At 40.0% G+C, this 27,229-nt stretch overlaps 1 protein-coding gene across 5 annotated transcripts; it reads right to left on the minus strand.

Annotated features, from left to right (window-relative positions):
* Nucleotides 1-271: 271 nt before the first annotated feature.
* On the minus strand, nucleotides 272-25,677 carry COQ3 (coenzyme Q3, methyltransferase). 5 transcript variants are annotated; one of them, XM_038001093.2, is made up of 7 exons: nucleotides 25,615-25,677; nucleotides 15,145-15,271; nucleotides 11,187-11,339; nucleotides 8,490-8,589; nucleotides 6,923-7,165; nucleotides 2,361-2,520; nucleotides 272-690 (listed from the first exon to the last, which is right to left on the minus strand). In XM_038001093.2, exons 1-7 carry the CDS (start codon nucleotides 25,625-25,627, stop codon nucleotides 470-472), a joined length of 1,017 nt encoding a protein of 338 aa, XP_037857021.1. In that variant the 5' UTR covers nucleotides 25,628-25,677; the 3' UTR covers nucleotides 272-469. The 5 variants fall into 5 exon arrangements, with proteins under 5 accessions (XP_037857021.1, XP_037857020.1, XP_037857023.1 ...); XM_038001092.2 differs by having other exon boundaries at nucleotides 25,522-25,656; XM_038001095.2 differs by lacking the exon at nucleotides 25,615-25,677 and adding an exon at nucleotides 25,206-25,394.
* Nucleotides 25,678-27,229: the final 1,552 nt, after the last annotated feature.

Below are 27,229 nucleotides of genomic sequence, written 5' to 3' on the forward strand. Positions count from 1 at the left end.
AAATAAAGCAAAGCATGGTGGTGCATGCCTGTAGTCCCAGCTACTCAGAAGGCTGAGGTGTGAAGATTGCTTCAGTCCTGGAGGTTGAGGCTGCAGTAAGCCATGATCACGCCACCACAATCTAGCCTGGGCAACGGAGTGAGACCCTATCTCAAAACAAAAACAAATTACAGCATATATATACATAATTTTTTTTGTACGATGAAATGAATATGCATACCCTAATTATACAACAAAGATTGAGGAACTTAAACTCCTCGATCACACAGTATCTTGACAAAACTTTTTATTCATAGAATCCCTTGAAAGTAGCTATTAGATGAAATAACAAAAACTTCTGATCAAGGTTTTAGCCCTTTTTATTGGCCTTCTTTTCTTCATGATTCTCTCTCAAAGGATAAATTATATATTTCTTATATTTGAAAACATCAGATATCCAAGCCATATTACCATAGTCCTCAGAAACAATTCATTTCTTCAGCTCTTCATGCACAGCTGGATTGGTGCAGGCATTAGCTTGGAGCTCTTCTGTTTCTCCCTTGAAAGCAAACTCAGCAGACACTGGGTGTTCCTGGACCCCGGATTTCACAGCATGAGCTGCATAGTTAAGGCTGGTATTTTCACTCCAATGCCAGTAACCTGAGAAGGGGTTATAGAGCATTCCTACCACTGTTTGAACTGACAGACCATCTGAAAAAAAAATCAGAAAGAGTAGATTTAATAAATATTTTCCTTCCAATTTCCAAGAGTTTCATGCAACTCCCTGCATTAAAAATGCTGAGAATACACTAAATGGATAGGAAAAGAAGAAGAAAAAGGATTCCTAACTTAATCGGCAAATGTATTTGTAACTAAGCACTAATCACAATTTAGTGCAGAACTTCAGTAAGTCGCAATTAGGACACATACTCCAAAGCAGTCTGCCTGGATTCAAATCTCAGCTCGGGTATCTATTATATGGTGACCATGGGCAAGCCACTTAACTTTCTAAATCTCAGTTTTCTTACATGTATAGAACTTGTATCACAGAACTGTTAGAATTAGATGAGCTATGTGTGTAAACTAGCACAATGCTTGGAGTTTGGTAAGTACTCAATAAATGTTAGCTGTTATTAAAAAATATGTGCCAACAGGAGATTGCCCCCATAATGCATCTTTAAAACATTTTTTTTCCTACTTTATTTTTTCTTTCTTTCTTTCTTTTCTTTCTTTCTTTCTCTTTCTTTCTTTCTTTCTCTCTCTCTCTCTCTCTCTCTCTCTCCCCCCCCCCCCTTTCTTTTTTTTTTTTTTTTGTGAGACAGAGTTTCACTCTGTGGCCCAGACTGGAGTGCAGTGGCACAATCTCGACTCACTGCAACCTCCATCTCCTGATTTCAAGTGATTCTCCTGCCTCAGACTCTCAAGTAGCTGGGATTACAGGCATGCGCCACCACACCTGGCTAATTTTCGTATTTTCAGTAGAGACAGGGTTTCGCCACATTGGCCAGGCTGGTCTCGAACTCCTGACCTCAAATAATCTGCCTGCCTCGGCCTCCCAAAATGCTGGGATTACAGGCATGAGCCACTGCATGCAGTCTTACTTTATTTTCAACAAAGTTACTCACAGAAATCTTTAGAATTTACTACATTGCTATGTACTGATAATATTCCAAGTAAAATCAAGTTTACTGATAGACTTACATGAAAAAAAAAAAACATAAGAAATATAGGAGTCTAAGTACTCAGTAGGAATACCAAATGCCAAATAAATGAACTGACAAGCACTATTACTTGACCGGAATTCATCACATAAATTGAGAGCTCACTCTGTGTAAACCACAGCTAGGCATTTTAGAGAGTACAAAAAGGAGACATAGTCTTGCCTTCAGGTAGCTTACAGGCCATAAAAGGATGAAGAAAAAAACTCCAAAATAACCATGAAGTCATGCTGTAAGTCATATAAAATACATAAAAAAGTGATACTGAAGTTCAAAATATATGTAACTGTGGTGGAATCAGGAAAAATAATATGTAAGATAAGCTGATACAAGCAGGGCTCAATAGGGTAGACGGAGAATGTGTAAATAACAGACATTTGTGTCTCTTTCTTAAACAAGTGAGGACTAAACAGCCAAAAAGTATTCATTGATCATCTGTTATCCGCTTGGCCCTGGGTTAGGGGGTGACAGGTAAAAGAAAAGTGGTATCTACTACTTAATCCTAACTTCAACGAGTTTATGACCTAGTTGAGAAGATAAAACCAACATCCAAAAACATAGTGGCCTATTTTATTAAGTGCTAGGCTAAGTGTGTAATAATTACTGGCATATTAAAAGTTCAGTTAGGCCTGGAAAATTGGAAAAAATTCTCTTAATACTTACTTGATTCCAGAATGCTCTCTAGTGTTTCAGGTGAAACAAACTTCTCCCATGTATGAGTACCTTTTGGTACAATACCTGCAATTTGCTCTGAAAAAACAATGCCCAAGGCATAGGAAAGCTGTGTTTTGTTGATTGTAGTAATGAATAAAGAACCACTGGGCTAAAAGAAATGAAATTATATAGAAGTAAAATGTAAAAGGTTAAGTGTATCAGTTAAGTAAAAGTTAAGTTTCCCCCTCCCTCTTCCTTTCTTCCAAATAATCTGAGTGCCGTTAAAATATATATGTATGAATAAAATATAATTCAGCAAAATAGCATTTTTTCTTCTCTTGGGAAGTTCACTATAAAAGGCATTTTAGATGTACTCAGTGAGAATATACAACAGTGCTTACAACTCTTAAGATGATACATAATTATGATTTATATTTATATATTCTTTTGTACATACCAAACACTTTACAATAAAAATGAGATCAGGCTGCTCTTCCTTGTTACATGTCCACATTCACATTCTAACATATGTCAAAACAGTTTTCATTGTAAGGGCTGAGCCTGTCTTAACTTGTTTGTTACAGCACAGAGCTATACATCTTATGCAGGGAAGTACTACCATTAAGTATTCTCTCACTAAAACATTAATGATTAGGTTTGAACATTTTTTGTTTTTATTTCATTTTTATAAAAAATATAAAGAGTGGCCGGCCATGATGGCTTATACCTGTATTCCCAGCACTTTGAGAGGCTAAGGCAGGCAGATCACTTGAGATCAGGAGTTTGAGACCAGCCTGGCCAACATGGTGAGACCCCCATCTCTACTAAGAATACAAAAATAAGCTGGGCATGGTGGCAAGTGCCTGTATTCCCAGCTACTCAGGAGGCTGAGGCAGGAGAATCACTTGAACACAGGAGGCGGAGGTTGAAGTGATATATATTTATATAAAGAGAACAACATAAGCACTGGGATGAATGCAAAGGACTTATAGGACTATTCAGTGTGCCATTTTATTTTATTTTATTTTTGAGACGAAGTCTTGCTGTGTCGCCAAGGGTAGAGTGCAGTGGCACAATCTCAGCTTACTGCCACCTCCGCCTCCCGGGTTCAAGTAATTCTCCTGCCTCAGCCTCCCAAGTAGCTGGGATTACAGGTGGCTGCCACCATGCCTGGCTGACGTTTGTATTTTTAGTAGAGACAGGGTTTCATCATCTTGGCTGGTCAGGCTGGTCCCGAACTCCTCACCTCGTGATCCACCTGCCTCGGCCTCCCAAAGGGCTGGGATTACAGGTGTGAGGCACTGTGCCCGGCCTCGGTCTGCCACTTTATAGTAAATGTATTTATGATGTTTCCTATGTTGCCTCACAAATGGCAAGGATATTAATGTCCCCTCTCTCTTTTATACATTCTCATTAGCCTGATGGGGAAAAAATGGCAAAGATTCCCTCCAAAATAATTATATTACTATAGACATATAGAAAGAAAGAGAGAAAGAAAGGGGAGTTGGGAGAAAGAGATAATATATCTTAGATACCACTCTAAGCCAAAAATAAAAAAGACAAGAGGGGGCCCTGAAATACTGGAGTATGCCTTTAAATTAAAAACAAACATATCCTACACTATATTGTCACACATTTTAACTTTCCTCTGAAAAGCTCCAGTATTCTAAAATATCTTTTTTTTCCTTTAGTGGCATGATCATAGCTCACTGCGACTTCAAACTCTAAAATATCTTAAGAATCACTTATAAGCCAGGCATGGTGGCTCATGCCTATAATTCTAGTGCTGAGGCAGGAGGATAGCTTGAGACCAGGAGTTCAAGACAAGCCTGGTCAACATAGCGAGACCCCCATCTCCACAAAAAATGTATTTAAAAAAACTGTCAGGCATGGTGCTGAGCACCTGTAGACATAGCTATTTGGGAGGCTGAGGCGGGAGGATCACTTGAGTCCAGGAGTTTGAGGTTATAGTGAGCTATGATGGTGCCACTGCACTCTAGCCTGGGTGACAGAGGAAGATCATGTCTCTGGGAAAAAAAAAAAAGTCACTTATGAATATCTAATCTGTGTTCTACAAACTCATGCTCTAAGGAAATGGTGGTAAGCAATAGTCATTTTCAAAACATAGGCTTTCCATTAAAGCAAAAATTAGTTTTAAACCCTACAATGCCAGCATCCCTCATATGTGTCAAAGAACCTCCATTCATACACACTGACTGACATATAAAACAAGAATTAACAATCAATTAAGAAGTTTTATTTGGAAAATAAGAGATAAGCCTAGTAAAACTCTACTTAAGAGGAAACAAGGGCGAGGCACACAGTAGCTCATGCCTGTAATCCCAGCAGTTTGGGAAGCTGAAGCGGCAGGATCCCTTGAGCCCAGGATTTTGAGAACAGCCTGGGCAACATAGGGAGACCCTGTCTCTACAAAAAAGTAAAATATAAAATTAAAAATTAAAATTAGCTGGACATGGTGTCATGCACCTGTGGTCCAAGCTACTTGGAAGGCTGAGATGGGAGCATGGCTTGAGTCCAGGAAATGGCTGCAATGAGCAGTGATCTTGCCAGGACACTCTAGCCTGGGTGACACAGTAAGACCTTGTCAAGAAAAAAGAGGAAACACCAAGAAACTGTCACGGATTGAAGAAGACTAAGGAGAAATGACAAGTAAATACATGCAGGAATCTGGTTCGGATCCTGTAACAGCAAACTGATATTAGCAAAAAAATAAAAATAAAAAAAATAAAATTTAACAGGCTCTGTAGTGCAGTTAATAAGTACAATGCTGATGTTAATTTCTTAGTTTTGAGAATGGTACCATGGGTTATATATAGGGCTAGAACTATAATGAGGCAAGTGAGGTTTCTAGGGCACAGAATTTAAATAGGCAACCCCTTTCAGGGTGTGCAAGTGCAGGGTCAGCACCTGAGAGGAGCTGTCTCCTGCAATTTCGTGCCCCAGGTGCCTCACTTGACTCATCCTAGTTCCTACCCTTATGATGTGAGATGTTAACCTAACGGGAAGACAGGTGAAAGGCACACTGTACTATCTTTGCAATTTTGCTATAAATTTAAAATTACTTAAAAATAACATTTTTTTTAAAAAAAAGCTCTATTTCGATAAGAGCTAAGCATTTCATTCTTTTAGCTTTTGACTTGAGGTTGTCACCTCCTAAATATGTGAACAACAGAGTCAGTATAGTAATAATAATAATACGTCAGGGGGATTTATTAAAAGAAAACTTAGAACCACATTCAGAGAACGAAGTCTGTCGCAAATTATACTATATAAGCATAGTAAGTAGTGGAGAGAACCAAACTTGGAGTCAACTGGTCTGGCCTTAAGCCCCACTTACATGCCTAGTGACCTCTGACTTCTCACAAATCCTGAGTCCTCGTAGGTGATATGATAACAATACCTGCCTCTCCTTCCTCACCTAGTGGTAGGTAAGATCAAGTGAGATCATATTTATGAAATATTCTTTTATAAACTGTAAACTATTATGCATTTACCCCATACAGAATTACTTATGTTATTTAAACTTATGATAATAATTATTTTTATTGATTTTTAAGTATTCACCCAAATCAATTTCTTTCTTTTCTTTTTTTTTTTTTTTTTTCAGACAGAGTTTCGCTCTTATTGCCCAGGCACAATCTCAGCTCACTGCAACCTCTGCCTCCCAGGTTCAAGTGATTCTCCTGCCTCCGCCTCCTGAGAAGCTGGGATTACAGGCATGCGCCACTACACCCAGCTAATTTTGTATTTTTAGTAGACACAGGGTTTCTCCATGTTGGTCAGGCTGGTCTTGAACTCCTGATCTCAGGTGATCCACCCGCCTTCGCCTCCCAAAGTGCTGGGGTTACAGGTGTGAGCCACTATGCCTGGCCTCAAATCAATGTCTTATAATTGTCATTCAATATCTATTAAGTATTTAACCCCAACTACATCAATGGAAAAATACTGCTATAAGTGTATGGTTTTCCAGTATTCAGCACCAATATTTTTCTTTTTTTTCTTTTTTTTTTTGGAGACAGGGTCTCACTCTGTTGCCCAGGCTGGAGTGCAGTGATGCAATTTCGTCTTACTGCAACCTCCACCTGCTGGGTTCACGCGATTCTTGTGCCTCAGCCTCTTCAGTATCTGGGATTACAGGCGTGCACCAACATGTCCAGCTAACTTTTTCTATTTTTAGTAGAGACGGGGCTTCACCACGTTACCCAGGCTAATCTCGAACTCCTGGCCTCAAGTGATCTGCCCACCTTGGCCTCCCAAAGTGCTGGGATTACAGGCGTAAGCCACCATATCCAACCAGCACCAACATTTTTCAAGATCCCTGGACATCCAATATACTAACAGGACACAGGAAGACCCCGGTAGTAAGGGAAAACTGAGGGGTAGAAGAAATCTACAGCAGAGATGCTGTCCCCTTATCCAGGCTTCCTGGTTTCTTCTCTACTGTACCATGCCTGCTGGACTGCTAATGCATTATGGACCATTTTATTGCTATAGATACATATACACACACTCAGAAGAAGAAACCAAGATGTAAACTCCATAAGCCTTACTTTTAACACTTGACAGCAGCACTGTAAAAATGTTTCTAGATCAATCACATGTTCTACAACTTCAGAAGCTACCACAGCATCAAATGTTTCTGCAGTCTCTTCCACAATCTCTTCCAGGGAACACACTCTGTACTCTATTCTCTTATCCAGGACGGGATCAAATGATTTATGGCACTGTGCTGTTTTAATGTTCTCATCCACAGGATCGATTCCAATAACTGAAGCCCCAAGCCGCCCTAGAGGCTAATAGCATAAAAAGCTGTTACCCTCAGGAAGAAAATAGAACATATGTTAGCAATAAAAAGCTTATCAAAAATGAAACAAGATTAACCATAACCCGGGAGGTGGAGCTTGCAGTGAGCTGAGATCCGGCCACTGCCCTCCAGCCTGGGCGACAGAGCGAGACTCCGTCTCAAAAAAAAAAAAAAAAAAAAGATTAACCATGAGGTGATAAATACTGGACATCATTTATGGATACATGGAAATTCATATACATTTTCTCTAGTTTGTACACATTTGAAATTTTCCACAATCAAACACTTAAAGGTAAGAAGAACAATGAAAACAACAAAAAACTGATTTAAAAAAAAAACTACCCGAAGACAGTGAAAAAAATTTTGTCTATGTACTCTAGATACATTTACTTGCATATAGTACAGTATTAACATATTTAAAGTGCAATAAATGTAACAAGCCATTGAAAAAACAGCAATCATTTTTGAAATATTCAAATTTTCTAAAGAACAATCTTTTCTCAAAAGTTTTTTTTCTCTGACTAGAAATGATTTTTCATAACTAATTCTTCTCTCAGCTTTTGTATTTAGTCATTTCCCATGACATGCCCAAGTTTTTAAACACAGGTTGGCCAGGCACGGTGGCTCATGCCCATAATCCCAGCAGTTTGAGAGGCTGAGGTGGGTGGATTACCTGAGGTCAGGAGTTCAAGATCAGCCTGGCCAACATGGTGAAACCCTGTTTCTACTAAAAATTAGCCGGGCATGGTGGTGGGAGCCTGTAATCCCAGCTAGTCAGGAGGCTGAGGCAGGAGAATCGCTTGAAACTGGGAGGCGGAGGTTGCAGTGAGCTGAGATGGTGTCACTGCACTCCAACCTGGGCAACAAAAGTCAAACTCTGTCTCAAAAAAAAAAAAAAAAAAAAAAAGATTAAAATCAATATTATGGATTTTTTTTTTTTTTTTTTTTTTTTTTGACAGAGTCTCTCTTTGTTGCCCAGGCTAGAGTGCAGTGGCGTGATCTCAGCTCACTGCAACCTCTGCCTCCCGGGTTCAAGTGATTCTCCTGCCTCAGCCTCCTGAGTAGCTGGGATTACAGGTGCCCGCTACCACGCCCAGCTAATTAATCTTTGTATTTTTAGTAGAGACAGGGTTTCGCCATGTTGGCCAGGCTGGTCTCGAACTCCTGACCTCAGGTGATCCACTCACCCCGGCCTCCCAACATGCATTTCTTTTTTTAATGAATAATATTATTTGTTGAAAGAATAAATGAGGCAGAAGTCTACTTCTTAATTTTTTCCCCCAGTTAAAAATGGCAGGAATGCTATCACTTACTTCAGTTAACAGCCCACCACCACAGCCAACGTCAAGAATCTTCATCCCAAACAAAGCTTTTCCTGGCTGATGATTAGGTATTGTTTTCAGAAGATTGTCTCTTTTTTAAAAAATTGAAAACACACCAAAACAAATAATTAATTTTATCAATGAAAAGTCAAAAATGTATGCAGTTTCAAGGAACTATTAACCTCCATTTAAATACATTATTTATATTTTTGATAACTAGATCTTTCAACATTAAGCGACATTTAATTTATAAAACATTTTCAATAATAAAAAGCAGGAGGCTTAAAGGTCTGAAATAATCTAGTAGTAATTATGACTTAATTATTGTTTTAGTAATAATATAAGGAACAATTTTTGAAATAATCTAGATTAACCTAATTTCAATCGCTTGAGATATCATGACACATGTTTTGACTTTGCTGTCAATACTTGCTAGGCCCATTTCATGTCAGCAGCAAATAGGTTATTTTACAGAGCTTAGAAAAAGCAGATGGGAGACCTATATTTTCAGAATTTGTCTATATTCCCTTTGAAATAAAATGTCTTTTAATCTTCTCAGTGAGTGGTGTTTTCATGTATGAGCATGTAAACCGGCATCTAAATCAAGTAAACTTACTTCTAAGATAATCACAGTAATACTTTACCTATACAAACATATGAATACACACATATACACACAAGTATATATATACCTAACAGTATTGTAAACTAAACATACATATATAGAGAGGATTATGCATAAATTTTAATTATACTTATATTAAAATAAATATTATTCATAATGAGGATATCTTAAGATATCTTCTATTACCATTAAAATTAATTGAATTCTAAGAATAACATGGATAGTGGTTAAGTAGATCATTCTGGAAAGTTATACAGAAAAGACCCATTTCAAATGAAGTCCATTCCATTCTTTAAACAGCAGCTAAAATGACTCCTTTACATCATAATTTAGATCATACCACTTTCCTTTGATGGGTTCTAATTATGCTCAAAATAAAATCTAAACTTTTAACCATAGCTTGCACTGCCCTGGGTTATTATGTGTGATGTCTAGTTAAAGGTGTCTCAGCAGTTTGAATAGAGTAATTCTCAAACTTGGTATACATCAGAATCATGTAAAAAGTTTGCTTAAAATGGAGTGCTGATCCCTCCCCAGAGCAGTAGGTCCCTGATGACACATGATAATTTGCATTTCTAATGAGTTCCTAGGGGAACTAATGTCACTGTCAAGGGCCTACACTTTGAGAACCAGTGTTCTAGCTTACAAGAATGACATTTCTGTTTTTCTTTGCTTTACGATTTGTTGCAGTGATCCACAAAGTCAGTGGTATTTTTTTTTTTTTTTTTTTTTTTTTGAGACAGAGTCTTGCTCTGTCGCCCGGGCTGGAGTGCAGTGACCGGATCTCGGCTCACTGCAAGCTCCGCCTCCCGGGTTCACGCCATTCTCCTGCCTCAGCCTCCCGAGTAGCTGGGACTACAGGCGCCCGCCACCTCGCCCGGCTAGTTTTTTGTATTTTTTAGTAGAGACGGGGTTTCACCGTGTTAGCCAGGATGGTCTCGGTCTCCTGACCTCGTGATCCACCCGTCTCGGCCTCCCAAAGTGCTGGGATTACAGGCTTGAGCCACCACGCCCGGCCAAGTCAGTGGTATTAAAGGACGCCAGTGTTTCTCTTTTTGCTACATTGATTCTGGATGAACCAACAAAAACCAACCAGGAAGTTCCTTGAGGGCAAAGTCTGAGTCAGATATTCTGTGTCTGTTACAGTGCTTTGCGCAAAATTGTTTGATGAATACATAAATGGACAGAAGAACAAATGAACAATTTCTTAAATGTAAGCCCTGATGAACTCTTGCCTTTTCTTAACTCCCACAGCAACCTATAAGTTCCTGAAGCACATAGATTATGTTTCATTCATCTTAGAGTCTTTTATAGTCTAGTCCCTGAGCTCTGTATGAGGTAAGTTCTCAAAAAAAATTGTTGAATCAAAACTTTACCAGAACTGCCTAAGTCAGTTTCGCCACAGTAGGTCTGTAGTTATAAAATGGCCTTGGGCCAGGCACAGTGGCTCATGCCTGTCATCCTAGCACTTTGGAAGGCTGAGGCGGGTGGATCACCTGAGGTCAGGAGCTTGAGATCAGCCTGGCCAACATAGTGAAACCCTGTCTCTACGAAAAATACAAAAATTAGCTGGGCATGGGAGCAGATGCCTGTAATCCCAGCTACTCAGGAGGCTGAGGCAGGAGAATCGCTTGAATCCAGGAGGTGGAGGTTGCAGTGAGCCAAGATCATGACATCGCACTCCTGCCTGGGTGACAAAAGCGAGAGTCCATTTTAAAAATAAATAAATAAATAAATAAATAAATAAATAAAATAATAAAATAAAATAAAATGGCCTTGATGCCATAAGACCCTAGTTTGCTTTTATAAGAACTTAATTGTAATTAACTTGATAATGTACAAATAGGCTTCAACTTAAGCTATGAAAGCAGCCTAGACCTTGCATGATATTATTAAAAATTAATGGTTTCAAACAGTGGTAATTGAAAAGAATCTCCCTAATTTCCAAAGCAAACTTAATGTGCAGCATTTTTAACTAGGTATAAACTAAGAGAAAAAGGAATGTGAAATATGAATTCTTTAAAAGTTCCATTTAAAAAGACTTAGAGTTTCTGGAATGTTACCTAATAAATGGCACCCTCAGGTCATTCATGGAATGAAGAGGTGCATATATTCCTTGCTCATCCCACCATTTGTGAGCCAGGGCCAAGAAGGTTTTTACCTCACCGCTGTCGACAGTGGTTTGGGAAGTACTGTACAGTCTCGCCCAACGGTACCTAAGAGGTGAAAACGAAGAACCAGGCAAATACTGCTGTTTTGAAGAAATGTTTAACGTGGGATATATCATGTAGAAAGATAGTCTTATTTATAATTTATTATATTCTAAATCTGTATATTGCTCAATATTGACGCTTAAAACCAAGTTTTCTTATAATCACACTGCTTATAAATATATATATTCACAGATGAAACAAAATTGCTTTCCAAGTAAGTTTCAATTCAAAACAGAACTTTATAAAACTTAGCCTTCTAATCATAATAATAATAATAATAATAATAATAATAGCTGGTTGGGTGTGGTGGCTCACATCTGTAATCCCAGCACTTTGGGAGGCCGAAAGGGGCAGATCAAGAGGTCAGGAGTCTGAGACCAGCCTGACCAACATGGTGAAACCCATCTCTACTAAAAATACAAAAATTAGCTGGGCATGTGGTGTATACCTCTAATCCCAGCTACTCAGGAGGCTGAGGCAGGAGAATCGCTTGAATCCGGGAGGTGGAGATTGCAGCAAGCCGAGACTGCGCCACTGCACTCCAATCTGGGCAACAGAGCGAGACTCTGTCTCAAAATAAATAAATAAATAAATAAATAAATAAATAAAAAAATGCTACCATTTATTGAGCACTTATTAAATTCCAGGTATTAAGAGTTCCACATATATTACCTCACTTAACCCTTCCAACAACTCTGCAAGTGGGTACTATTATTATCTCTATTTTACAGATAAGAAAAGGGAGGCTCAGAGATTAAGTAAATGGTGGGGCTGGGATTTGAACACAGGTACCTCCATCTTCTCTGCTCCATTTCTACTGCCACAATTCTAACCCAAGCACCCATCTCTTGCCTGAACTATTGTCCTAGCCTTCTAACTGGGAGCTGCTTCCTACCTCATCCCTTTCCAATCTGTTCTCCATGATGCATCTAGAGTGATTGTTCTACAATACAAATCTGATTGTTATTTTCCTGAATAAAATGCTTCCATATCTTCCCAGCACCATTAGAAAAAAGACTAAAATTCCTTAGCATAGTTTACAAAGTTCTGAATTATTTAGTGCTCAGTTTCCTCCCTTTCCAAACTCACTTCCTTCTATTCTCCTCATCCTTCCTACTCCAGCCACATTGGTCCTTTTTCAGTTCTTTGGACTGGTCATGCACGCTGTTTCCTCAGGTACTTCACATAGGTTAGTTGTTCCCTCTGTCTGGAACATTCTTCCCACCTCCTTCCTTTCCTCTCCCAAACACCTAATTAATTCCTTCTCATCCTTCAGATCTTAGTTTCAATTAAATGTTATCTAAGAATCTTCCCTGATCTGCTGCACATGGTGGCTCACATCTGTAATCCCAGCATTTTGGGAGGCTGAGGCAGGTGGATCACCTGAGGTCAGGAGTTCCAGATTAGCCTGGCAAACATGGTGAAACCCTGTAGCCAGGCGTGGTGGCAGGTGCCTGTAATCTCAGCTACTTGGGAGGCTGAGGCATGAGAATTGCTTGAACCAGGGAGGTGGAGGCTACAGTGAGCTGAGATCATGCCACTACACTCCAGCCTGGGTGAAAGAGCAAGAGTCTGTCTCAAAAAAAAAAAAAAAAATCTTCCCTGATCCTCAAAACTGGGTCATGTTCCCCTCATCCCCCTATCCCCCTATTTTAATTCCTATACCACTTTGTACTTCTTCATGGGGCTGTGTGATTATCTGATTGATCATGTCTGTCTTCCACTAGACCACAAGCACTATGAAGGCAAGGCATGGACTGTCTTCCTTACCATTTTATTCTTAGTGACTAGTACAGTTTCTGGAACACGGTGCTCAGGAAGCACTTGGTAAATGAATAATCTGAAGGGAAAAGCCCAGAAAAGTATATAATTTGCCTAAAATTTTATTTAATTAAATGGGATCAAACAGGAATAATGCGGGATTAGACACTACACTGACTTCTATGTAGTAGTATATAGTATAGAAAAATCCTTCAAAGGGCTGCTCGGGTAAAAGATAATAAGGATGTTAACTTAGAAAAAGTAACGCCATTCACATTTTTATTACTTTTTTTTAGCCACATAACGAGAGCATATTCTATATTCATTACTTTTTTTTCTTTTGAGATTCAAACGTCATTCCTCTTTAATATTATCTTAGGAATATTAGCCCCCTTGTCCATTCTTCATGCAAAGCCTCAGTAATCAAGGACTAATTTACAATAGATAACAGTAGGTGATTGCTCATTTGACTAAGAATGATTTCATATAAACCCAATCTCAAAGGGGCTCATTTACAAGGAGGAACAAGCACTTAGAAAACAGAGTTCAAGGCTGGACACGGTGGCTCATGCCTGTAATCCCAGCACTTTGGGAGGCTGAGGCGGGTAGATCACTTGAGATCAGGAGTTCAAGACCAGCCTAGCCAACATGGTGAAACTCCTTCTCTACTAAAAATACAAAATTAGCCGGGTGTGGTGGCGCATGCCTGTAATCCCAGCTACTCGGGAGGCTGAGGCAGGAGAACTGCTTGAACCTGGAAGGCGGAGGTTGCAGTGAGCCGAGATTGCGCCATTGCACTCTAGCCTGGGCAACAAGAGTGAGACTCTGTCTCAAAAAAAAAAAAAAATTAGCTGGCCGTGGTGGCAGGCGCCTGTAATCCCATTGACTCGGGAGGCTGAGGCAGAAGACTCGCTTGAACCTGGGAGGCGGAGGTTGCAGTGAGCCAAGATCGCGCCATTGCACTCCAGCCTGGGCAACAAGAGCGAGACTCTGTCTCAAAAAAAAAAAAAAAAAAAAATTAGCTGGCCGTGGTGGCAGGCGCCTGTAATCCCATTGACTCGGGAGGCTGAGGCAGGAGAATCGCTTGAAGCCGGGAGGTGGAGGTTGCAGTGAGCTGAGATCGCACCACTGTACTCCAGTCTGGGCAATAGGAGTGAAACTCCGCCTCAAAAACAAACAAACAAACAGAGTTCAAGTATTAATGCTATGCAATATTTTCACAAGGTTAAAAGTTGGCTTATAAAATACAAATATAGGCCGGGCGCAGTGGCTCAAGCCTGTAATCCCAGCACTCTGGAAGGCCGAGACGGGCGGATCACGAGGTCAGGAGATCGAGACCATCCTGGCTAACACAGTGAAACCCCGTCTCTACTAAAAAAATACAAAAAAATAGCCGGGCGAGGTGGCGGGCACCTGTAGTCCCAGCTACTCTAGAGGCTGAGGCAGGAGAATGGTGCAAACCCGGGAGGCAGAGCTTGCAGTGAGCTGAGATCCGGCCACTGCACTCCAGCCTGGGCGACAGCGCGAGACTCCCTCTCAAAAAAAAAAAAAAAAAAAAAAAAAAACAAATATAGAAAGATATTACTTTCATTCAATTTTACTACCTTAGCCACCTTATCATATTTATGCAGCACCCAAATCATTTATGATTTCTAAAAATTTTAAAATACTGTATTAGGTATTGTAAGTAATATTTATGATTTTAAGCACTGCATTGTTTGTGTCTTGTCATAACGACATTATAAGGAAATAAAAATTCTTCTCTAAGTAATAGTCTTATATTGAAAACAAAAGCTATCTCTGAATCTGAATGAAGGTTATTTATTGTCTGTATACTATATTATTATATTACCATTTCTGTGGGTTTGAAACTCCCCAAATTTAAAAATTATTAGAAAATACATTAGTTGAGACTACTTAAATAAACACAAGCTACTTTAATCAAACCACATGAACTATTACATACTGACTGGGTTTATTAAAGATAATACTAAAAACCTATTGCAAATAATTATGTGAATATTTGCCACGGTAATAATAAACTCACCTGAAACTCTTTACTCTGTTCAGACAGGAAAAGGTCGTCCTGTAGGATTTGAACCACATGGTTCTGTATTCATTGAAAACCCCTGGTTTAATCTGTAGTATCCAACTGAGCTGGTTCTTCACATAAACTGAAAAAAAAAAAAAAATTAAATATCTAGAGAAAAGCATTGCACAGCAAGAATCCCTCATATGCATGTAATTGAAGATTTGATTTGATTTTATTATTTATTTTGTTTTAGAGTCTTGCTCTGCCACCCAGGTTGGAGTGTAATGGCACAATCACGGCTTACTGCAGCCTCCACCTCCTGGGCTCAAGCATTCCTCCCACCTCAGCTTCCCAAGTAGTGGGGACTACAGGCACATGCCACCATGCCCAGCTAACTTTCGTTGTTATTGTCATTGTTGAGATGGGGTCTCCCTATGTTGCTCAGGCTGGTCTGAAACTCCTGGGCTCAAGGGATACTCCTGCCTCAGCCTCCCAAAGTGCTGGGATTCACCGGGCCTGGACAAAATTTTATTTTATATGGTAATGCTATGTTACATTGCAATTGATAAACAAAGGGTTTTTGTTTGTTTTTTACTTAAGATTTTACCTAAAAAGTAAAATAAAAGTTTTACATTCCAGTATCTAACTCTAACCCAGACATTTCTAAAATTATTAGCCAAAACACGTAATGCATATGTTTATAAAGTTTTTCATGCCATTAGTTTTTACATCTACATTATGTACATAAAATGACAGGAATGATATTCAAATATAAAATGTTATGTTTTAAACTAGGATAATATTAATTCTGAAATTGTCAAAATTAGTTCAAATTCTGTCAATTCCATATTAGCTACATGAAATGAATTTTTACATATTTACATTTTTATATTAGCTACATAAAATGAATTTTTACAAATGAATTTTACATATTTTACATTTTTACAACACCCTTTACAGAGGAAAAAAAAGTATGTGTATATATAACCTAAAATAAACATTCACCCATTCTATATGCTCAACTTACACAGGGGCCTACTTTATGAGCCAGTAGCTGTGTTGCAGAACACTCAGTTGTTCAATAAACATTCAGACAAAGTAGACTTTAGAGCAAAGAAAGTACCAGAAACAGAGGGGCATTACATCACAATAAAAGGGATAATCCACCAAGAAGAAAAAGCAATACTGTATGCACCAGCAAGGCACAGTGGCTCATGCTTGTAATCCCAGCGCTTTGGGAGGCTGAGGCAAGCAGATCATCTGATGTCATGAGTTCAAGACCAGCTGGTCAACATGGTGAAACACCATCTCTACCAAAAAATACAAAAATTAGCCAGGCGTGGTGGCATGTGCCTGTATCCCAGCTACCCGGGAGGCTGAGGCAGGAGAATCACAGGAACCCGGGAGGCAGAGGCTGCAGTGAGCTGAGATCGAGCCACTGTACTCCAGGCCTGGGCAATGGAGCAAGACTCTGTCTTGAAAAAACTGTGTACACCACAAACAACAGAATTTCAAAACACATAAAGACTCATAGAAATGAAATGAGAAATAAACAAATCCACAATTGTAAGTTGCAGACTTCAACACTCCTGTCTCAGTAATTGATAGAACCACTGGATAGAAAACCAGCAGGGATAAAGAAGAACTGAACAAGACCATTATTCAATACAATCTACTTAAAATGTGTAAAACACTTCCCCCAAAACAACAAAATACACATTCTTTCAAGCATGCATGGAACATTCATAAAGATAGACCATGTCCTGAGACACAAAACAAATCTTCACAACTTTAAGTGAAATCACACAAACTATATTTTTGACTGTAACAGGATCAAATAAATAATAGAAAAATAACAGTAAAAAGCAAAACACTTGGAAATTAAACAACATACTTCTAAACAATCCATAAGTCAAAGACAAGTCTCAGGGATATTTTAAAAATTGAAGTAAATGAAAATAAATATACTACATATAAAAATTGGTGGATATAACTAAAGGAGTACTGAGAGGGCAATTTATATCACTAAAATAATCCTTGAAAAGGAAGAAAGGGCCAGGCATGGTGGCTCACACCTGTAATCCCAGCACTTTGGGCACTTTGGTAGGCCGAGGCAAGCAGATCACATGAGGTCAGGAGTTCAAGACCAGTCTCTGGCCAACATAGTAAAACCCTGTCTCTACTAAAAATATAAAAATTAGCCAGGGATGGTGGTACACACCTGTAGTCCCAGCTACCTGGGAGGCTGAGACAGAAGAATCGCTTGAACCCGGGAGATGGAGGTTGCAGTGAGCCAAGATTGCGCCACTGCACTCCAACCTGGGTAATGGAGTAAGACTCTGTCTCAAAAAAAAAAAAAAAAAAAGAAAGAAAAGAAAAGAAAAAAGAAAAGTAAGAAAGGCCTCGAATCAACAATCTAAGTTTCCACCTCAAGAACTAGAAAAAGGAGAGCAAAATAAACATAAAGCAAGAAAGCAGAAATCAAAAAATGATAAAAATAGAAATCAGCCAGATGAGGGGACTCATATCTATAAACCCAGAGCTTTGGGAGGCCATGGCAAGTGGATCACTTGAGGTCAGGAGTTCGAGACCAGGCTGGTCAACATGATGAAAGCCTATCTCTGCTAAAAATACAAAAATTAGCCACGCATGGTGGCACATGCCTGTAATCCCAGTGACTCTGGAGACTGAGGCACAAGAATCTCTTGAACCTGGGAGGCAGAGGTTGCAGTGAGCCGAGATGGTGCCTCTGCACTCCAGCCTGGGTGACAGAGTGAGACTCTGCGCCAAAAAATAAATAATAAATAAATAAATAAATAAATATGAAAATCAATGACATTGAAAACAAAACAAAGCCATAGAAAATACATCAAATCTGAAATTAATTCACTGCAAAAATCAATAAAATTGATAAGCCTCCAGCAAAGCTGACAAAGAAAAGATGTAAATCACCAACATCAAGAAATAAAGAAAGGATATTACTATAGACCTCATAGACATTAAAAGGTTGACAAGAGAATACTACAAATAACTCTACACTCAGAAGTTCTACAATTTAGACAAAATGGACTAATTCCATAAAAACCACAAACTACCAAAACTCATATAGGATAAAATAGAGAGCCTGAATAACTGATAACTACTAAAGAAATTGGATTCATAGTTAGAAACCTGAAAAACAAATCTCCAGTCTTGGATGGCTTCGCTGGTGAATTCTACTAAACATTTAAAGAGATAACAACCAATTCTACTTAATCTCTTAAAAAGATAGAAGGATAAGGAATACTTCCCAGGCCATTTTATGAAGTCAACATTACTCTGATACAAAAATCAAAGAGTACAGCAAAGACTACAGACCAATTCGTCTCAGGAACAGACACAAAAATTCTTAGCAAATATTAGCACAATATAATTTAGCAACATATAAACAGAACAATATAGCACAACCACGTGAGATTTATTCCAGGTATGCAACACACAATATAATTCAGCAACATATAAATAGAACAATACAGCACAACCACGTGAGATTTATTCCAGGTATGCAACACTAGTTCAACATTTAAAAAATCAGTTAATATAATCGACCATATTAACAAAAAAAAAAAAGAGTAACACACCAGGCGGGGCGGCTCACACCTGTAGTTCCAGCACTTTGGGAGGCTGAAGAGTCAAGATTGTTTGAGCCCAGGAGTTCGAGACAAGTCTGGGCAACATAGTGAGACCCTATCTCTACAGAAAAACTTTAAAAATTAGCCAAGTATAGTGGTGTGCATCCATGGTCCTTGCTACTGAGGAGATTGAGATGGGAAGACTGTTTGAGCCTGGGAGGCAGAGGCTGCAGTGAGCCATGATTGTACCACTGCACTCCAGCCTGGGAGACAGAGCAATACTGTCTCAAAAAACAAACAAGTGAAAACCAAAAACCAAAACAAAACAAATACCAAACATAATCATGTTGATTGATACAAAGTATTTAACAAAATCCATATCCATTACGATTAAAAACTTTTGGCAAACTAAGAATGAAAGGGAAATTATTTTACAAAACAGCTATAAAAACCTATAGCTCACGTAGTACTTAATAGTGAAAGACTAAGCCCTTTCTCCCTAAAATCAGAAACAAGGTAAACACATCCATTCTCACTACTCTTATTCAACATAGTACTGAAAGTCTTATTCAGTGCAATTAGGCAAGAAAAGGAAATAAAAGGTATACAGAATGTTAAGGAAGAAATTAAACTGTCCCTATTGTCTATATAGAAAATCCTAAGAAATCTTTAAAAGGCTCCTGAAACTAATAAGATTAAAGGCCAGGCGTGGTGGCTCACACCTCTAATCCCAGCACTTTGGGAGGCTGAGCTGGGCGGATCATCTGAGGTCGGGAGTTCGAGACCAGCCTGACCAACATGGAGAAACCCTGTCTCTACTAAAAATACCAAATGAGCCGGGCATAGTGGTGCATGCCTGTAATCCCAGCTACTCGGGAGGCTGAGGCAGGACAATTGCTTGAACCCAGGAGACGGAGGTTGTAGTGAGTAGAGGTCGCGCCATTGCACTCCAGCCTGGGCAAGAAGAGCAAAACTGTCTCAAAAAAAAAAAGAAAGGTCAAAGATTACAAAGGTAACACAAAAAAGTCAGTCTTGTTTCTATATATTAACAGTGAATAAGTGGAAGGCAAAATTCAAAATGTAAAATGCCTTATCATTTTAAATCATTCCAAAAAAATTTTCATTGTTGCATAAATCAAACAAAAACATGTACAGAATCTATATGCTTAAAATTACACAACACTGATGAAATAAATCAAAGAATAAACATGAGACATATTGGAAAATTCAACATAGTAAAAACATCAGTTTTCCCCAAACTGACCTATACGTTTAATACAATTCCTATCAAAATCTCAATAGCCTTTTTTTTTTTGGTAGACACAGACATACTGACTTTAAAATTGATATGGAAAGGCAAAATAGGCCAGGCGTGGTGGCTCACGCCTGTAATCCCAGCACTTTGGAAGGTTGAGGCAGGTGGATCACTTGAGGTTAGAAGGTTGAGACTAGTCTGGCCAACATGGTGAAACCCCGTCTCTACTAAAAATAAAAAAATTAGCCAGGCGTGGTGGTGGGCACCTGTAATATGAGCTACTCAGGGGGCTGAGGCAGGAGAATTGCTTGAACCCAGGAGACAGAGGTTATAGTGAGCTGAGATCGCACCATTACACTCTAGTATGGGTGACAAGAGCAAAACTCCGTCTCAAAAACTAAATAATAAACAAAAAACTTACGTATACACGCACACACACACACACATCCTCGCTCTCTCCCACAATGAGTGCATGTACTGGTGGCATAAACCAAATAAGGTCTGTAGTGGAGTCAATTATACTAAAGTTGATTTCCTGGCTTCAACAACATGCTATGGATGGTATCACCAAGGAACTGGGTGAATAGTATATGGAAATTCTCTCTGTGTGTTTGGGGTTCTTGTTTTGTTTTTTGGGGGAACAGGGTCTCACTCTCTCGCCCAAATGGGACTGAAGAGGCATGATCTCAGCTCACTGCAATCTCCGCCTCCCAGTTTCAAGTGATTCTCCCACCTCAGCCTCCCAAGAAACTGGGACTATAGGCACACACGCCACCATGCCTGGCTAACTTTTTGTATTTTTAGTAGATACAGGCTTTCACCATGTTGGCCAGCCTGATCTCAAACTCTTGACTTCAAGTGATCCGCCTGCCTCAGCCTCCCAAAGTGTTGGGATTACAGGCATGAGCCACCGCACCCAGCCTCTCTGTGCTATTTTTGCCATTTCTTGTGTCTGAAATTATTTCAAAATCAAAAATTTAAAAAATCAGAAAGTACAAAAGGGTACAGTACAAAGTATCTTTCCTACTCCTGACTGTAGCTATCTAGTTTCTCTCCCTACAAACAACCAATCTTACTAGATTTGTATGTAAGATTCCAGAGGCATTTTATACATATACAATCATTTTAAAGTATCAGTCTCTCTCATTTTATATAAAATGTAGCATAATACACTCATTCTTCTGAATGTTTTTCCTCACCTACCAACATATCTTGGAAATTATTTCATATTTTTTAAAAGGCTACGTGCTAATTCATTGTGTGGCTATATTATTTATTTAAGGAGTTCCCTAATGATGGGCATTTGAGTAATTATCAACACTATGAGATTAGGGCCGGGTGAGCACCTGTAGTCCCAGTTACTCGGGAGGCTGGGGCACAAGAATCACTTGAACCTGGGAGGTGGAGATTGCAGTGGGCGAGCTCACGCCACTTCACTCCAGCCTGGGCAAAAGAGTGAGACTCTGTCTCAAAACAACAACAACAACAACAACTAGAGATTAAATGACATAGGTTTTTTTCATTTCATATGTATTTCAGAGTCCCTGTAGGTAAAATCTCAAGAATGATGTCAAAGGGTATGTGCCTTTGTAAATCTGTAATTGCCACTAAATAGATGTTGAACCAATTTACAATCATTTGGGTAATATATGAGAGTGTCTCATGTTGGTTTTCCCACACTGTCACCCATACAATGTGTTAACCTTTTTTTTTTTTTTTTGAGACAGAGTCTCACTCAGTCGCTGATGCTGGAGTGCAGGGGCGCGATCTTGGCTCACTGTAAGCTCCACCTCCCGGGTTCACGCTATTCTCCTGCCTCAGCCTCCCGAGTAGCTAGGACTATGGGCACCTGCCACCACACCCGGCTAATTTTTTGTATTTTTAGTAGAGATGGGGTTTCACTGTGTTAGCCAGGATGGTCTCGATCTCCTGACCTTGTGATCTACCCGCCTTGGCCTCCCAAAGTGCTGGCCTGAGCCATAGCACCCAGCCTATGTTAAACATTTTTATGTTTGCTAATCAAATACATGAAAATGATATCTTAGTGTAGTTTTAATTAGTTTGTTTTTGTTTTTGAGACAGGGTCTCACTCTGTCACCTGGGCTGGAGTGCAGTGGCACAACCTCTGCTCACTACAATCTCTGCCAACGTCGCCCAAGCGATCCTCCCACCTCAGCCTCCCGAGTAGCTGGGACTATAAACTTGGGCCCCCATGCCCAGCTAATGTAGTTTCAATCTATCATGAGTGAGGTTAAGCATCTTTTCTTATGTTTAATGGTCATTTATATTTCACATTTTGTCTTTTTGTAGTCTCTGCACACTTCTCTCTTGAGCTTATATTTATTTGGTTTTTAATCAGCCCTTCACAGTCCATCCCAAATCCATTACAGTGTTCTTTTTTAATAAAGTTCATGTATCTAGGCTTTTGCTCATTTTATTTATTTATTTATTTACTTATTTACTTACTTATGAAACAGGGTCCAGCTGTGTTGCCCAGGCTGGAGTGCAGTGGTGGGTTCATGACTCACTGTAGCCTCTACCTCCCGGGCTCAGGTAATCCTCCTACCTCAGTCTATCCAGTAGCGAAGTCCACAGGAGCACACCACCATGCCCAGCTAAATTTTGTATTTTTTTTTTTTGTAGAGACAGGGTTTTGCTATACTGCCCAGGGTGGTTTCAAACTCCTCAGCTCAAGTGATCCACCTGCCTCGGCCTCCCAAAGTGCTGGGATTAAAGGTGCTCGGCCTGGCTTTTGTTCATTTTATTTCCTTTTCCACCAACTCTATCTGGACTACCTTTTAAGACCCAGTTCAAATATCACCTGCTGTATGACTTTAGGTAGATAGATGAAATATTATTAAACAATAAAGTTTAACTATATAAACTGTGATACATAGATAAGGACATATAAGGTATTACTATTATGAAACTAAGCCTTAGAAATTTTAACAATATCTGCCTTCTATAGACAGAAAACCCCTGATCTCTCTCTTACCTCCTCTATTTCTGGAAAATGAATCCCAAGTTATCAGTATTGCTACAATTCTCCAGAGGTTTAAAAACCACCTTAGACCAGATGCAGTGGCTCGATGCCTGTAATCCAAACACATTGGGAGACCAAGGTGGGTGGACCGCTTGAGCCTAGGAATTCAAGGCCAGCCTAGACAATGTGGTGAAACACCTTCTCTACTAAAAATATAAAAATTAGCCATGCATTGTGGTGCCTGCTTGTAGTTCCAGCTACTTGGGAGGCTGAGGTGGGAAGACCGATTGAGCCAGGGAGGCCAAGGCTGCCATGAACTGTGGTCATGCCACTGCATTCTAGCCTAGGGTACAGAGCAAGACCTTGTCTCAAAAAAATAATTAATTAATCTAAAAAGTAAAAACAAAAACAACTCTACCATCTGACCACAACTGAAAGAGAGTAATTGAGTTTGTATTTAAACAGAATGCTACCAATTCCTTCTCTACCTTGAATCTGTGATCATCCTGGTATTTGAGATTTTAAAGGAATGGGAAAAGGTTTTTTTCATTTTATTTATTGAAAAGTCATTTATTCAGCACCCACCAGGCACCATGCTGATGGTGAATAAAACAGGTAACAGACTTTTACCCTGCCAATATTTTATTTCCAGCAATCATAATTTATTGTCTGGATTACTCTAAGGTCTTCCTGGGCCTAGACTTGCCTGCTTCCGTCCCACTTTCTATGTAGACAGCTGTGAAGACAGCTATATAGACAGCTGCCAAGTGTTATTTCCTAAACATAAATCTGCTCATGTTGCTTCTTCAGTAATTTCCACTGTCCGCAGGATAGTGTACCTCAGGAGGTGTACCTGGCCTTTCATGAATGTGTCATGGACAAAAAGGCCTCTTGCCTCATCCCTTGCCACCCCCTGCCTTTACCTCCGGCCCTCCACCTACAAATTTTACTTTTCAAGGAACCTTTTACGGTTACTCACAAACTTTCTCACAGATTCTCAAGCCGGTCCTTTCCCCTTTCCAACTGCTTTTTTTTTTTTTTTCTTTTGAGACAGAGTCTCACTCTGTTGCTTAGGCTGGAGTGCAATGGCGTGATCTTGGCTTACTGCAACCTCTGCCTCCCAGGTTCAAGCGATTCTCCTGCCTCAGCCTCCCGAGTAGCTGGGATCACAAGTGCCCACTGCCATGCCCAGCTAATTTTGTATTTTTAGTAGAGATGGGGTTTCGCCATGTTGGCCAGGCTGGTCTCGAACACCTGACCTCAAGTGAGCTGCCTGCCTTGGCCAACTGCTTCTAAAACTGACCACCTCCTTCAGGATTTCGCTAAATATCCCATTCAAGAAGTTTCCTTGCTCCCAATTATGGATTAGAGGCTCCTTCTATGTTCACCCCTCAAAAACTGGAACTAGGTTTACTGTATCTTTTCCAAATTTTTGATTATAAAAGACACATACGTTTACTAAAAGAAAGTTCATAAAAAGCAAAGCATATAAAGGATAAAATGATAGAAAATCACCTACTCTATCACAGGCAATCACTGAGACTCCGTCTCAAAAAAAAAAAAAAAAAAAAAAAAAAAAAAAAAAAAAAAAAAGCAAAATTTCTCTATATATCTCCACCTATAACTCCAAGTTCATTATCCATACTGATTTGTAACTTTTTTTTGTTTTTGGCTTCTTCCAGGAAACAATGAAACTTTACTTTCTTAACACTATATCTTATTATTTTTCCATGTGGATACAAATAGATTTAAATCATTTTTATTGGCTGCACTATTTTTCCACTGTATGATAGTACCAACTAATAACCTTTATTAATGGGCGGTTAGATTCCCCATTTTTTTGTTCATTATATCCTGATCTTAGGTCTATCCTAACATTTTTAAAGAGATACTTGCGGTGTCATTCATTTCTAAATTCCCAGTGCTCATAACAGTGTCTAGCATACAGTATTTGTTAAGAGTTCCATGTAAAAGATGAGCTTGTTTCTACTTAACACTGAGAGTTCGAAAATCAGACTGTCTACAAGCACCGAGCAGTGCGTTATTTTCTTGATTTCATTTGCAAATGCAGTCTGTTGAATTAACCTATTAATCAAAAAGTAGTACAGCTGCCTTAAATTCTTTCTGAAAAAACAGCAAGCTTTGTGCAAACAAAACACAGATACAAAGCTATGCATAACTACGAGGCGCGAGTTACTCCTGCCCCGACAAAGGAAAGATGCATGACCTTCAAGACCGCAGCACACGCAGAGTGGGTCTCCGACTCCTGGGGCAAGGAGCTCAGCCACGAGACACCCGCGGCCTGCGCTTTTCCAGACAGGACCACTGGTACTGAGTTCTTTACCCCGACGTCCGCCAAGGGGACTATGCCAGGTTTACAATGGAGAGAGCTGGGACCAGGGCCAAGCCTCAGGTTTCGCGCTGACCCCTCGCGAGCTCCAGCTACAACCCACCGCCCCACCCCCAGCGCATGCCCCAGCGCATGCGCAGAGCTGCGAGCCCGCGCAATAGACTGCATGCGAGGGACCTCCGCACACACTCACCCGCCGAAGAAATTAGAGGACGTGCAGCTTTTGTATTACGGCCTCCAGGCCCCAGCACTCTTAAAAGCCAACCCCCCGAGGAGCCCAGCTTACCGCCGCCCCACATCGCGACAAACGATCCCACCTCTTTTCCGGTCCCTCCCGAAAAAAGATCCCCAACATAAAGGTTCCGAGATCCACTTTCGCCCTCTGCAGCCGACTTTTTTTTTCTCCTTTGCAGTCTGTTCCGTTGCCCAGGCTGGAGTACAGTCCCTGATCTGGGATCACTGCAATCTCCGCCATTCGGGTTCAAGCGATTCTCCATGTTGGCTGGTCTCAAATTCCTGACCTCCTCAGGTGATCCACCCGCCTTGGCCTCCCAAAGTGCTGGGATTACAGGCGTGAGCCACCACGCCCGGCCTGCAGCCAACTTTCATGATTGTATCGAGTGTTGTGTATGTACGGCTATACTTTCACGCTCATCTAGCAAACTGTACATGCGATGAAACTGTAAGATATTTTTACTATCATAAACTTTGAAGATCCTTTATTTCTATAAGACCACCTGAAACCTCACGTTCAAAGTTGACCTCAATCAGGCCATTACTTTGTGCTGTGTTATCTTTTATTGCCATGTAGCTCCATTTCACACTTAACAGATGTCTCTTCAAGGACTTTTATATTCCTGTAAGACGCTGACCCTAATGCTAAGAATCGCAAGAGTATGGGAGCACGTCTTCCTCAAGGGAAGAATTCTTTCTCCTTTCAAGGCATTCGAATATCAGATGGCCAGAAGGCCAAATGTAAAACTTATTTTCTGCAAATGACTATTATCCTGTACCAGGCATATACATCATGTAGTAGGAGGCGTTTGTGGCTCCGTCTAGGCAAACTTCATTTAGAGCTAGGAACAGTGATCAGTAACATTCTACCTCTAAATGCAAAAAAGTCTTTCTTTGGGTAAGAACAATGACAAATCTCCAACATTGAAGGCAAAAAAAATATTCTGTACTTTCCACAGGCAGGGTCAAATTGGTAAAGGGTTCTTTCAATTAGTGAAATTTACCATTCAGGAATAGTTTTTTTTTTTTTTTTTTTTTTTTGAGACAGCCTCACTCTGTTGCTCAGGCTGGAGTGCAGTGGCACGATCTCAGCTCACTGCAACCTCCGCACCCCCAGGCTCGGGTGATTCTCGTGCCTTAGCCTCCTGAGTAGCTGGGATTACAGGTGTATGCCACCACTCCCGGCTAATTTTTGTAGTTTCAGTCAGGGTTTCACCATGTTGGCCAGGCTGGTCTCAAACTCCTGACTTCAGGTGATCTGCCTGCCTCAGCCTCCCACAGTTCTGGGATTACAGGTGTGAGCCACCTCACCCAGCCAGGAATAGTCTTTCATTTATGGTTCTTAGCTAACATATTGACCTCCTCCTAAGAGTGGTCGCACTTTTCAGTTGCTATGTCCTTTTCAGAGCTCCTCCACCCTTAGATACATGATCATCTCGCCACATGAAGGCAGAAAGCACTGCACAAAAGAAAATGTAGCATGTGTTACATTTATTGGAGTGACACATCCAAGGAAAAAGCAAACTACAAGCGTGATTAAATAAAGTTCTAGGAGCTTTGTACGTACTTTCTTTGAATGTACCACACTTCACCGGGCTTCAAAGCCTTTCCAATACATTTTCAGTTTAACAAGAAAGGGAATCAATGATTTGCCTTAATGCTGACAA

The sequence above is a fragment of the Chlorocebus sabaeus genome, chromosome 13 (assembly GCF_047675955.1).
Source record: "Chlorocebus sabaeus isolate Y175 chromosome 13, mChlSab1.0.hap1, whole genome shotgun sequence".
NCBI classification, from domain to species: domain Eukaryota; kingdom Metazoa; phylum Chordata; class Mammalia; order Primates; family Cercopithecidae; genus Chlorocebus; species Chlorocebus sabaeus.

Coding starts and splice junctions, on each gene's coding strand:
- COQ3 (XM_038001092.2), bottom strand. CDS start 25,627: ATGTGGGGCGGCGGTAAGCTGGGCTCCTCGGGGGGTTGGCTTTTAAGA. Junction 11,340..15,144: donor AACAGAGTAAAGAGTTTCAG/GTGAGTTTATTA, acceptor TTCACCTCTTAG/GTACCGTTGGGCGAGACTGT. Junction 7,166..8,489: donor GTGGTGGGCTGTTAACTGAA/GTAAGTGATAGC, acceptor TTATGCTATTAG/CCTCTAGGGCGGCTTGGGGC.